We start from the raw sequence: 13,977 nt of genomic DNA on the forward strand, positions 1-13,977 counted from the left end.
AATAAATGTGCAAAAGCTTATATATTGCAATGGTTTAAAATTACATCACTTTTGAGGAAGTCAAAGAGCAATGAGTCTTTTGTTGGCTCTTGCTTTATATGGTTTTCTCTTGTTGTTTTCCTCGGGCTGATAAAGGGAGAACTACAGCCTCAAAATATGATAGACAATGACACAGGCATATCTTGTTTATCTGCAGAATCTGGTAATTGGAGGTAAACTGCCTCTGAACATGGAGTTTGTAATCTTCATTGGCATGGTTAGCAGCAATCTCATGCACCCACCCTCCATGAATTAATATTTTTAAAAAACATTTATACTGATGGCCACCACACAGTTTCCTGGAGTAATGCATACTATAAATGAATTATCTGCTCTGTTTAAAAAAAGTACTTCCTTCTGTTTGTCTTCAATCTACTGCTAGTCAATTTCAGCTGAGCTCATGTGTTCTGAGGGAATATTTTTTCCTCTCAATTCATTGTTCACGTCATTCATAATTTTAGAAACTTCTGCTATTAATCTTATTAGCTAAGCATTTTGCATATAAAACCACTCACAGCTAGTCTGGTATGCCACAGCTGAGGCATAATCCAAGGTGGAAGTATTCTTGCCACATTCAGGTCTTACTTGGGAGTTAGCTCCATGGAATTCAATGGGACCTACTTATTAGTAGACCTGTATGGATTTGCACAGTCAGTATTTGAATTATTATTATTATTATTATTATTATTATTATTATTATTATTATTATTATTATTATTATTATTATTATTTATAGAATTTATTAGTCGCCCATCTTGCTGGCTGTCCAGCCACTCTGGGCGACGTACAACATAGGCATATAATACCTAGACATTGAAAATCTAAAAACAATGAAGATAAAATCTAGCCCACCCCAAAAGCCTGCCTGAAGAGCCAGGTCTTCAAGGCCCGGCGGAAGCTCATCATAGAAGGGGCATGGCGGAGATCATTTGGGAGGGAGTTCCACAGGGTGGGGGCCACAATTGAAAAAGCCCTTTTTTGTTTTTATCACATGAGGATACAACCAATGTGCTTGGAGAAATGTGTGCAACCACACGTGCTCTGGATCTTTGCTCACCCAGATTAGTAAAATCTGGCAGGGAGAGTCAGATTTCATCTGTAAGGGCTTTTATTATTAATGGTTCACTGAATTAAGGCCTTAAGGAGGAGTGGTGGTGGGCTTTGTCAAGAAAACCTTAACTTGATCTGGGTGGTTTTGGAAACTGCTGATCATTCTCCAATATACCATTTCTGGGCAAGGCAATTCAATGCAGTCCAATATGGGTGTAGCACCCACATGCAGGAGGAAGTGTATTCTGGTAATCTTCTTCCTGATTGACAAATTTCATTGAGAGAGAGAGAGCAGGGGGGGTCATGTTTTTCTGTACTTCTCAGTTACTTTTTATTCCAATGACCACCAAATCTTCCTTTGCTGTCTTCAGGATTTGTTGGGAATACAAGATACTGCAGGGAATGAATGATAGTGACAAGGTTTTTCTCCGCTCCTACCAGGAGTGTAGTCATCCAGGGTCTCAGGGGATCTTAAACTCTTCACTTTTTTGGGAGCAGGGTCCTAGCAGGTTCCCTATGTCTCCTACAAGTCAATCAGCATGAAAGGGGAGTGAGTTAGCCACTGAGAAGACTCTTCTCAGTACCTAACATTCTCCCCTTTCATATTTATTGGCTCCTAAGAATGTCTGTTGTTGTGGGAGAAGGCATTAACAAGGATTTCATTCTCAGCCCAGCAATAAAAAAAAAGAGGGGGGCATGGCTGTGACTAACATAAAAGGAGTCTGCACTACTGAATTTGCCACTACACATGATCTTAGCCCAAAGGTCAAAGAACAACTCTTTGTCTCCCTCAGTTCAAGAGGGTAAGTGCGCGTGTGCGCGCGCACACACACACACACATTTGTATTTGTTTTCCTCTATTGTTGTATGAATGAATATTTTAAATTATTTTAGAGAGATATCCCTTGTGCTATATTCTATAGATATTTTGTATGGTGAGCCACTTTGTGCTTCTTTTGTGTGTATAAGAAAGTAGTATATAAATCCTAAAACGAATGAATGAGTGGATTTAGGTGATGGGCCCTTTACCTGTATACATCTTTGGGCTCCAGTTCTTGTAAAGGTCCCAGTTCTTCTTTCACTAATCCATCCATTGTTAAACAAATCATAATAAATCTGGAATAAAGCTATCTAAGTTCTGTAAAGTATGTTTCTAGAAAGTGCTACAATTCTTGTATGTTTTCTGCTTATGAATAAAGAGAACAAAATGTAACTATTCTGTCTTAACAGTATAGGTCTCTGTTTGCAAGACAGAACATTGAGAATGCTGTTAATAATTGGTCAGATAGCTCCCCCTCTCTAATTGGGATGAATTTGATAGGCAAAAGTGTAAGTTTGATCTCTTCAGAGTTTCTCTTGATGTGCCAGTTGCAAAATTATTCTCTTCAGCAGAGAAAGAAACATGTTTAAGAAAATTATATTGCTAAATTTCTTGATTGGTTTTCATTGAATCTATATTAAAACTTTCCAACATTTTAAATCTTTAACATTTATTCAGGTAGGCTAGCCAGGTTCAACCAGGGTTAATACATATCTCATTATCTCTGAAATGGTACTCATTAATGTTGGTGTGGCTAAACAGGGGAAACTCAGCAAGCATTCATTTCAGAATCTTATAATACTTAATTCTTAGAACTGGAAACATGAATTAAGGCCATTAGGCCTTATGCCTCACAATGGGGAAAATCTGTTTGGACTGGAGGGACAATATTTATACATGAAGGATTTTGATTGGGATCAATAGGGTCCTGGTTTCACAATCTTCCCTGCCTACGTGTGTACAGGGCATAAAGCAGACCACATGCTGGATGTTAGGAGAAATGGGAGGTCAGTGTGTAACAATGGGTTGAGCCAAGAGAAATTAAAAAGTATTGGTCTCTGAGTTCCAGGCAGTGATGCATGGTTTGAAGAATGCTTAGAAGCCTCCATTTGTGTCACTGGGTATGCTAGGATCTGTGGTTTTATTCTTCCTGAAAAGGTAAAAACTACAGATCCCAAGATTTTCATTTTCCAGGTGGAGGCTTCTGAGCATTGTGTCACTGGGAACAAAGTAGGAATTAAAAGATGTCCGCCAGCCAAATGCACCCCCCACAAGAGCCCCTCTTTTCTTTCTTCCTCTCTTTTAACATTCAGAGATGGGTCATGACTTGACATTACTGCCTGTAATATAATGTAACATGTATAGGTTGAATTTCTTTGTAATCTTTGTGATTACAGAGCCTGATTGCATAAAATATTCCTGGATTGTAATCCTTTTAAAAGTATGCCCCTACTTGGAATCATGTCTATTCCTTGCTTTGCACTTCCCTTCCCTCAAGTTCTCTTTGGATAGACGTTTCTTGTACTACTACTACCACTACTACTACTACTATCATCATCATCATCATCATCTTGCCCTTCATCCCAAAAGGAGCCCGTGCCATATATTATACAGTACCATATATTGTCAGCATCCCCTTCCTTACCACCCACTTTCTATGTATCATCAAACTCTAATAAAACATTTTATATTTTAGAAAAGATGCCCTTCTGTGCAAGTACTTTCCTTCTTTTCCTCAACTTGGGAAACTGGTGGTAAGGATGTTTGAGCACATGGTGAGCTGCCAGGAAGCTCCTACATGGGTCTTGGGAAAAGTCCAATCAATGCCCTTAAAATCTTTGAAAGACAGAACTCCATTGAACTCATGGTACTTATTTCTGAGTAGACATGTACAGTAGTGCATTGCTAGCTAATTTACTCAATGATTCAAACAAGAAAAACTTTAAATATGGAATACATTTTGCTGTAATATCCCTTATTGCTCACATTATAAAGTGATGGAGATATACAAAATGACTTTATGGTCTAGAAAGTCTCAGTCTTTGTCTTTTTGAAGGATTTCTGTGCATTGTTAAATTCTAACAAGTAATTTCATCATTATACAATAATCTAAATGGCTATTAATGAAGTCAGGTCACTATCTATTCACTTCCACATATTGAAAGACAACAGACTCAAATACATAACTCAATTAGAGTTGTTCACATTAAAATGTGGATATTTAAAGGATTTAAGGAGGGGAAACTGCTCCAATAAGATTGCTAAAATGGAGAAGGACTTTGGATGCAGGGTAATCCCAAAAACTGTAGATACAACATAGAGTATTAGAACATTCAACAAGAGAATTGCTCACTCTTAATCTCGACTGGAAAGAACAGCCTTACATATTAAAGTATGAAAGACAGCATGTTAGCACATAGTTAATGAATTATATGTAACAAAAGACCTATCTTTGTTTCCAAAAGCACCAAACATATTAATAGTATTTTCATACACAGAGGCATGCAGTACAAATATATAAACTGAATCCCAAGGCCAAATTTGGTAAGATATTGGAGATCTGTGATCAGGTCTTCTGTCTCTTTAAGGCTGCAGTCTTATACCCACTTACATATGAGTAATTCCCATTGAATTTGATGGGACTTACTTTTAATAGTCATATATTGGACAGTGCTGTAATCTTTTTCATTTTCTTTTAATAACCATGGGAGTGAGTTAAGCCTCATTCTGGGAGGTGTGCTAGGACTAGGAGAAAGAGAGAGAAAACTATCCCTTTCCATTTTGCACCATTTTTCAAATGCAAGCCCAATGTATGTTTTGCCAATGGAAGCAAAATCTGAGAGGCACTGCCTCCTCTGGGGAGGAGTGCCATGGGGAAAAGGGCTAAATTGCCTCTGCCCAGTAAACTGTTTTTGATTAAATTTCCCTGCCTTGCTGGCTTCTTCCTAAAGTAACTTCAAAAGGTGGTAGATTGAATCACAGATCTCCAATGTCTCATCTAATTTGGCCCTCAGGTTTGGTCAGAAGCAGCACCCTAAAAGGATTTTTTTCCTTGTGAGACAGGTCTACCTTGTAACAGAGTAAAATGATATGCTCATTTTGCAATCCCGCCAGAGAGGAACATGTATAGTCAAACCATTTATAGCCCGTAGTACCATCATGTCATTGTATGTACTCTGGTGTCCATATGGAAAAATCTGTGTAGAGGAAATGTAGAATATACCTTTGGTGAATCCATTTTTGCAGTAAAAGCAAAATCCTAATAGCTTTCTATATTAGGCATTAAATCTGAGTGAATATTCAGAAATTCTGCAACAGGCTTTGCATTAAAAACAGGATCAGTGGAATTTTGAAACTGCATATATTAACACCCGAAGAACTTCAAAAGGAGACTGCAAGAGAACTAGCTTAAAATGAATATAACAAATAAATTGCAGAATCTGTGGTTCTTCTTGTGCTCTATAATACTTATCTGTGGCCAAAATGTGGGAACTCAATATATCTAAATCTAAAGTGGGTGCTGCATCCAGAGCATTAGCATTTTAAATACAATATTATACTGTATATTTTGTCAGAAGCAAAATATTGTCTCTGGCAGTGTAATTTTTACAGATATGTAATTTTTATATCTCTGCAAAAAGATGTTCATGTATTATGATTTTATATTGTTTTTGTTTTAATTTGTGTGCAACTTTTGATGCTGTCTGGAGTCACAGCACATAGCTTATCATTTTACAAATAAATATAAAATACAGAACCAAAAGTGTTCTGGGAATTCCAGATTAAATGAAACAGTTTATATCAGTTTTGCTATTTAATGTAAAGTTGCAAATCTACATAAGTAGAAATGTTGTAGCATAGAACTCACATCATTAGTTTCTAAGTCTTATTGCAATGCACTCTTCATTATCTTAACCGTAAGTGAAATTATACACATCACTAATACTACCACAATTATCTAAATAGCATGGAAGACACACAAAAGTGGAAGCTCAGATAAATGGACAACTTGATTTTTATACATAGGCTAATGGGCATGGAATTAATAAATCATTATTGAAATTGTATTGCTCTGATAGTCAAATTTGCATAAAATATGTTTTGGTCATTATGCTTCATATTTCAGACTTAGTAAAATCTCACTTTCAATCCTAAAAAGTGAGCTTTGAACAATCAACACTACAAGAAGACATACATGCCAAGAACTGCTGAGTTGTTTCTTTCTCAAATTTCCCCTCCTCCCCACTGAGAAACAAGGGACATTTTTGTAAATAATCAAAGCTGGACCTCAGATTGTAGTCTACACTTTGAGGTGAGATGGCCCTTTGCTTTACTCTGCTGTAGAGCGTTATTGTTGAAGTCCTTTACCATACAATTCTATTCATGTTCACTTAGAAGTAAACCCCACTATGTTCTGTGGCGCTTACTCCCAGGTAAGCATTCATAGGAATTCAGCCTAAAACACCCTTTCACGATCATTCCAAGTGGTCCCAGAGCAGGCTTTTCTCACTCAATGTATGTTTCATGTGTGATGAGCTGTGATGAATTCATTTTAAGGAGGGTGATCACAGAATTAGGGAATGGGTGTTATTTTAGACTAATTAATCCAGTAGACATATGACATTTGAGGCTTTCCATCACTGCAGTAAAGGCAGAGAGTCTGAGTAACAAATAAATACTTCAGAAGGGAAAGCAGAGAGACCTCTTCACTTACCTTTGCCTGTCCAAGTGCTCCTGGTTCCCAAATCAAGGGGAAACCACCCATCATTTCTCTACCTTGTTTATTCTCCTTTCCCCTTCCACTCCTCTTTCCAAGTATCTGCCACCATCCTCCTCTATCTCAAAATTGAAACTCATTCTCTTTTTGCCTGTATATATTTAAAAGCTTAACAAATATTTCCCTTGATTTCAAGAGCCCTGTTACCACCTCCACCGAAATAGCCCTACTCTAGAAACTATAAAGGGTGGTGACCGTATACAGCAAGCTTCTTGGTGCAGTGAAAAGAGAGGTAGAGAGGATCCAAGAGAAAGGCAGAAGGAGCAGCATTAAGACTGTCAACTTCCTCTCTCTCTCTCACACACAGTGCTTTTAATGACTGCATGAAGTTCAACAGGTAAAGCAGTAGGCTTCTTTACTTGTTGAATTCCTGTAGTTACAGATACAGGAACCCTTCTGCAAAAGGGCGGCAACCCTGGTTAGTGAGGAGGGTGGAGGGAGCAGGGAGGTCCCCAAATCCATTCTCAGCAGCTGGTGGTCGCAACATCAGAGTAGCACCTTGCCTGTCAGCTATCAGGCATCAAGTATTGCCTGGCCATAAACACATCCAGCGAGGTTTAGGGAGATATGTGCATACGAATCAACCCACCAGGCCTTTGGTTCGTACAAACATAAAGTGGTTTTTTTTAATATAAAAAAGCGTGGTGGCGTCGAACGGAACTAGTGAGTGCAATGTGGCCTCACAGAGTGAGGTTAATGAGGAGGGAAGCCTCGGACGCCTGGGCTGGGAGCCAAAGTGAGGGGCTTTGACAGAGTCGGATTGTGGGTGGGGGCAGGGAGAGAAAGGGGGCGAGGCTACGGCTAATTTCAGAGAAGGGCGAAGGAAAAGATAGAGACTGGAGAGCCGGAAAGCAGAAGCGGGAGGGGCGCCACGAGAGAGGGATCCTCCTGAGTAGAATTCAGGGAAGAGCGTGGGAAGGCGGGAAAAGAGAAGGAAGCGAAAGAGGCGAAGCGGGCAGAACGGGCTTGGGGCTGGTTTCGGCGCAGATAAACGGGAAACGTCCTGAAGAAAGAAGGGTCAACTTCCCTCTGGCTGCTTCCGAGGTAGACGAGAAGGAATCACATAAGAAAGAGAGCAGGAAAGGAGCGCTCCTTTGACGCCGTGAGGGGGCTTCCGCAAGAGAGGAGCGCTCCAGACCGTGAAGGAAAGGGGAAAGCGTCGCTATGCACTTCGGGGACAGTCCTGGGGGGTCCGCCTGGGCAGCGCCGTCGTCCGCCTGGAACCGGAGCCGAGGGCGGCCCGGAGAGACGGAGGAATCCGGCGGGAGCCCAGAGCCGCCCTGGTCCGGCAGCAGCGCCAACGAGAGCAGCAATCGCTACGGGCGGGACGAGGAGCTGGCTAAGCTGGAGATCGCGGTGCTGGCCTTGACGTTCGCCTTGGCGGTGCTGGGCAACTCGTTTGTGCTGCTGGCGCTGCACCGGACGCCGCGCAAGAAGGCGTCCCGCATGCACCTCTTCATCCGGCACCTGAGCCTGGCGGACCTGGCGGTGGCTTTCTTCCAAATCCTGCCGCAGCTCTGCTGGGAGGTGACGCACCGCTTCCACGGTCCCGACGGGCTATGCCGCGTGGTGAAACACCTGCAAGTCTTCGGCATGTTCGCCTCGGCGTACATGCTGGTGGTGATGACGGCCGACCGCTACATCGCCGTCTGCCACCCGCTCAAGACGCTCCAGCAGCCCACCAAGCGCTCGCGCTGCATGATCGTGACCGCCTGGGCGCTCAGCTTCCTGCTCAGCCTGCCGCAGTATTTCATCTTCTCGCTGAGCGAAGTGGAGAGCGGCTCGCAGGTCTACGACTGCTGGGCGCACTTCGTCATGCCCTGGGGGGCCCGCGCCTACATTACTTGGATCACCGGCAGCATCTTCGTGGCCCCAGTCCTCATTCTGACCATCTGCTACGGCTTCATCTGCTACCACATCTGGAGCAACGTCAGGGACAAGACCCGACGGCGGAAGAGGCGGGAGGGAGTTCCTCCTCGAGGGGGCGCCCTACGCAAGGGGCTGCTCCTCACGCCCTGTGTCAGTAGCATTAAGAATGTCTCCCGCGCCAAGATCCGCACGGTCAAAATGACCTTCGTAATCGTCTCGGCTTATGTCGTTTGCTGGGCGCCTTTCTTTACCGTCCAGATGCGGTCCGTCTGGGACGACCACTCTTCCTGGTTTGGTAGGTACCATGTCCTCCTGCCCTGGGTCTCTTTCCCTACCCGGCCCCGTGGTCTTTCTCCTCTAGTATGAAGTCCAGAATGATTCTGGGTTTCCAAACAAAAACGAGTAGCGCAGGATGCAATGAAACTGGCAGCTGCTGACTCGGGTTACTTGTTGCCTTCCTTAAACAATCAGAGTTGAGTTTCATGAAGTCTGCGTTTTTGCAGGAAGCCCTGAACCCTGTTCTTCAACCTTACATCCCGAGCCTAAGGCCATATATTTCAATTATTTGGAAGCAATGTGCAGCCCGATCCTGTATATTTATCAGTGGAGATTATTCCAGAGTAAATGTGCTATTTATTTCAGTTAGATGAAACCTAAAGATGGTATGCCCAGTTATGATCTCTGAATGTTTACTTCTAAGGTGATATTTAGAAGGGTAACTAAATACTTAAGCACAGTAACTTGCAACTTCCACATTAGGGCTTACTTAGGAGTAAATGGATTTGGGCTCCAGGTATCAAACATTTTACAATGAAAACTCACTACTGGACTGCAGTGGACAATGGCTTTTATATTCTGCTAAAGATGAACTTGCATTAATTGAGCATTAGGTTATTCTATCAATAAGACTAGAGGTATCTGTAAAAATTAAATTCCTTTACCAAGTCAAGTATTCTGCACAGCAGCAAACTTTTCACTTAACTTTACAAGATACTCAAAATGTGTCTGGAAAGCTATGGAACATAAATATCAAAAGTATAGCACAATACATTCATAATGTATGAATTTGAGGTCTATACATGTGCAATTATACCTCTAGAAGCTACCTGGAAGGTTCTCATATGCCGCATGAAAAATATGGGGCAGAGGGAGGAACATTCCCTGTGAAGGAGATGCTTAGGAAGTGACTTTCTTTCTCCTAGTAAATGCTTTTGAGAGTTTCTGGGGGCAAAAACTCCTCCGGAAATGTGTGCAGATAGATTCTTTTGAAGTTTCAGAAGGGGGCTGACTGGCTTTTTCTTACAATAACAGGCAAGGAAGATTTGGAATAACATTTGTTCCCAGGTCAGATTCCTCTAGTTTGGACGTTGAATAGAAGTGGAATTCTGTCAGTTGTAGCTTTTACTGTCAGAGCAACATTGTAACTTGTTAACTGAAAAAGATAACAAGGACCAAATAGAAAAGGGGCTGAATTACACTGATCTGAACTAATCAGCTGTTTTTGTCTATAGGCTTCTTGTAAAACTAAAATAGCCACAAACTAATAATTTGTGACACTAATTTCACAATAAAGAAGAGCTCAAATTCTGATGATGCTGAAGGCTTAACTTGTTTAAGCTTATATCAACTGGATTAAGAAATATATTGTATAAACAAGATTTCAAGATGCATTTTTTTTAAAAAACACCACAGAGCCTCTATTCCAGCAAGTAACTGTTCATGCTGGGGTTCTATAACAAATGTGTAAGTAAAACATTGCCACCTGTGGGACTGAACCGGTGTTGAGAATTAACTGGGAACATCTTGCAGGTGCAGAAGGCTGGGTTGCCCCTGCAACATCAGCAGTAGCCATCACCCACATCAGATGTAGTTTACCAGCACCTCAGGTTTCCATGAGAGAAAGGCATGGTTTGGTCCATCTAAGGCTGGCCCATTTACCCTGTAAGCATTTTGTGCAGTATGGAGCCAACTATATTAGTGCAACCATACACACCCAATTTTTCTTTGCTAGAAAATCTCCAGAGAGACCACAATATATCCTTGCTATTGGTACTACCTCCAACACTTGGCAATACTAAAATTTCATTGCTACAAATAATAAACATATTACACAAATCTTCCAGTTTGAAGTAATTCTGTTTTATAGAATTATTACATTGCTTTATTATAAGTGTGTCTAATATTTTTAGAATCATAGAATAGTAGAACTTGGGCCTATAAGGCCATCGAGTCCAACCCCCTGCTCAATGCAGGCATCCAACTTAAAGCATATGTTTTATTGCTATACAGTGCCTAGTCACCCTAGTCAGAGGCAGTATGTTTCTGAAAACCAGTTGCTGGAAGCCTCAGGAGGGAAGAGTGTTCTTGCACTCAGGTCCTGCTTGACCTGGTAGGCCACTGTGGGAACAGGATGCTGGACTAGATGGGCCACTGGCCTGATCCAGCAGTCTCTTCTTATGTTATTATGTCAGCTTTAGCTAGTTAATCCTGGATTTGAAATGCCTTGATGGTGAGCCACCTTGTACATTTTTAACTGAAGAGCAGAGTATGATATTTTTTCTATTGGAAAATTTTTTTCAATTAGAAAAATATCCTTTTAACAAAGAGGCTTGTGAAAGGTAAGGGTAAGGACATTTTTTATGAATACCTGTTCTTGTTCTCCTCTGATATTATTTAACTCTCCTTCCGGCGCCAGGTCAAAACCTTCCTATTCTCTGAAGCATTTTAAGTTACATTGATCTAATTTTAATAATGTTTATTGTATTGTTGATTGTATTTTAATATTATTTTGTTATTCATTGTATTTTTATACTATTTTATGTTCACCGCCCAGAGAGCTATCGCTAGTCGGGCGGTATATAAATTTAATAAATAATAATAATAAATAATAATAATAATAACTACCTAAATGTAATGCAAAACATAAATTTATACACAAAACACAAATAGGCATCATACATGGCAAATTATCTTTGTAAGCATAATTAGAACAATAAACTAGGACAGTAATCCTATGCAAAGTAAATAGATAAACAAGGTGAATAGTCAAGGAATATAAAGGACATCTTGTATTAATCTGCTGTGGTGGCCAGCATCTTCAGAACTGGTCTTTATTTAGTCATTTTTTCCATTAATGAAGTGGTCGAGTACTCACTCAGCTAGTTTATGAATGAAGTGCAGATTTCCATTTCCTTTCAAGGTGCAGTGCATTAGCTTCATGTAATTACATACAAAACCCAGCTACTCTGTTATTTTCAAATATTAGACATTTTTTTAAAAATCACAAATGAATGGTTAATGGCACAGTTATGTTGCAGATCTTTGCTAAGCAGGTCTCTTCTTTTTCTTGACAGAGTCTGAGGACATTTCAATTACAGTCACTGCCCTTTTGGCCTGCTTGAACAGTTGTTGCAATCCGTGGATCTACATGTTCTTTAGTGGGCACCTCCTTCAAGACTTCATACAGACCTTCCTGTGCTGCCGAAAAATAGAACAAAAGCTGAATAAAGAAGATTCTGAGAGCATTAGCAGGAGACAGACTTCTTTCACCAATAACAGGAGTCCAACAAATAGTCTGGACACATGGAGAGAATCTCCAAATTTATCACAATCTATTAAGTTCATCCCTATTTCATCCTGAACCATATATTTAAAAACTGGTATGTCCTTGAGTGCCAGAACAGCACTTTAGCACTTTAACCATTAGCCATCATATGGTCCATGAACGAACACGATGACAGTAACATTTTTAAATATATATATATATATATATATATATATATATATATATATGATGGATTTGCATTGATGTAAATAAAGGTTGTATAAAAGGCATAGGAATATATATTCAGTGAAAAAGAAGCAAAAAGTAATACATGTAATATTTTTCTAAAAAGATACTAATTTTAAATGTTTGTGTGCTCTCAGCATCAATTATATATGAATCAAATGCAGTATAACATTAAATGTCATGGCTGTTTCAACACAATAGAAATATTTGTCCAGATCCTCAGTTGGAATGCAGTCCAGTGCACAGTGTATATTTAGTTCTCACAGTAACGAGTGAGGCTGACATATATGTAACTGAGCACAGGATGGTTCAGTGTATTACATATAGCTTCATGGTCAGTGGTATTGAATGATAACATTTGTAAAACAATGCAAGTGAAGTTCTCAACTGGAAATTTGCAAATAAAATTAATAGTTCTTAGTTGAGAAACATCCTGGACACTGGACCAAAGTGGTCCTACAAAATTACTGAATTCTGACTAAGAGTAAAATGTTTATGGCTGCCTTTTTGCCCAAATCCTGTTAGCTTGCCAAATATTAAGTGATATTATATGATGTACTTGGAACTTCTAGCCAGCACAGGCTTCCCCATTCACTGAAGTGTCAGGGAAAGAGCTATTTAGTGATGAGAAATAGAAAAGCAGTAATCAATTCTGGAGCGTATAGGGAAAATGTTGCATGTATTATATCTGTTGTGTGAATCAGACCTCATGCAAGAAGCCTATAAACTGTTGTAATTATCTTTATATTTGAGTAGGATTCAGTCCCTGCTTTTAATGGGCTTTGGTCTCTGAGCTTTGGTAATGTTCTCAAATAACTGAAAGTGTCAATGGAGTCAAGCTGAAAGGATCCCAAATGACTCTTGCTGTCCCTCAGGCCTCTAAACCTTAGCCCATGGCAGATGAGTCTTGTGTGTCTGCCACAACTCTGCTGATGCTGACTGGCTTCCTGTCCCTCTGATCAAACTATGTGCAGGTTGTCAATTCAGAAGGTGTGATACAAGACAGGAAGGTGTGTATTTCTTTTCATTTAATTTTTTATCTGTGGTAACACCATACGTTGCTTCTCTGAATTGCTTCCTGTTGGTCTGAGAATATAAAATCTCAGCAATGACTTTATAAAAATTTCAAAACATAGTCCTTACAGATGCTTGCTATGTGGCATAGGGTTGCAATTAATTTACAGAAGTAAAAGGTAAGATGAAGTTACAGACAACTATGCAGGATTAAAAGTCTAGCTCTGATATTCAGTGTATTTTCTCACATTCCGAGCAACTGAGGGATGTAGTCCAGCTGCGTCATTTTGCTAGTTCTGCATGTGAACACTCAAATGAAATGGGCATTTTAGTGTTTTTCAATTTCCCTGTCTTTCTTACTTGGAGAAACTCAGATTATAGTTCTAGTAGAGACTCTCCTACCATGACTATAAATATATATGCAACTATCAGCAACCCTTTTTCACTCTTCCAACTTGATTGACCTATCAAACCTTGTTTGGCCTTAATGTACAGTCTATGACAGTTCTGGGATATCCGTGTTATGGCCATCTCTGCTTGGCTAGATGCAGAAGAGGACAGGGTTTGTGCACCTGTAATTGTTGTGCAGAAGAAGGTATTTCAGCAAATGCAAGTTAC

General features: G+C 40.2%; 1 protein-coding gene across 1 annotated transcript; it reads left to right on the forward strand.

The window, feature by feature from the left end:
* The first annotated feature begins 7,558 nt into the window (after window positions 1–7,558).
* Window positions 7,559–12,255, forward strand: AVPR1A (arginine vasopressin receptor 1A). Its single transcript, XM_061637823.1, has 2 exons — window positions 7,559–8,850; window positions 11,909–12,255. The coding sequence occupies exons 1-2, from the start codon at window positions 7,851–7,853 to the stop codon at window positions 12,193–12,195; spliced, it is 1,287 nt and encodes a 428-aa protein (XP_061493807.1). The 5' UTR covers window positions 7,559–7,850; the 3' UTR covers window positions 12,196–12,255.
* Window positions 12,256–13,977: the final 1,722 nt, after the last annotated feature.

Source organism: Rhineura floridana, chromosome 8, assembly GCF_030035675.1.
Source record: "Rhineura floridana isolate rRhiFlo1 chromosome 8, rRhiFlo1.hap2, whole genome shotgun sequence".
NCBI lineage: Eukaryota > Metazoa > Chordata > Lepidosauria > Squamata > Rhineuridae > Rhineura > Rhineura floridana.

Excerpts from the sequence above, each read along its gene's own strand:
- AVPR1A (XM_061637823.1), top strand. The coding sequence starts at position 7,851 with ATGCACTTCGGGGACAGTCCTGGGGGGTCCGCCTGGGCAGCGCCGTCG. Across the intron at positions 8,851-11,908 it reads CGACCACTCTTCCTGGTTTG|AGTCTGAGGACATTTCAATT; the intron begins GTAGGTACCATG and ends TTTTCTTGACAG.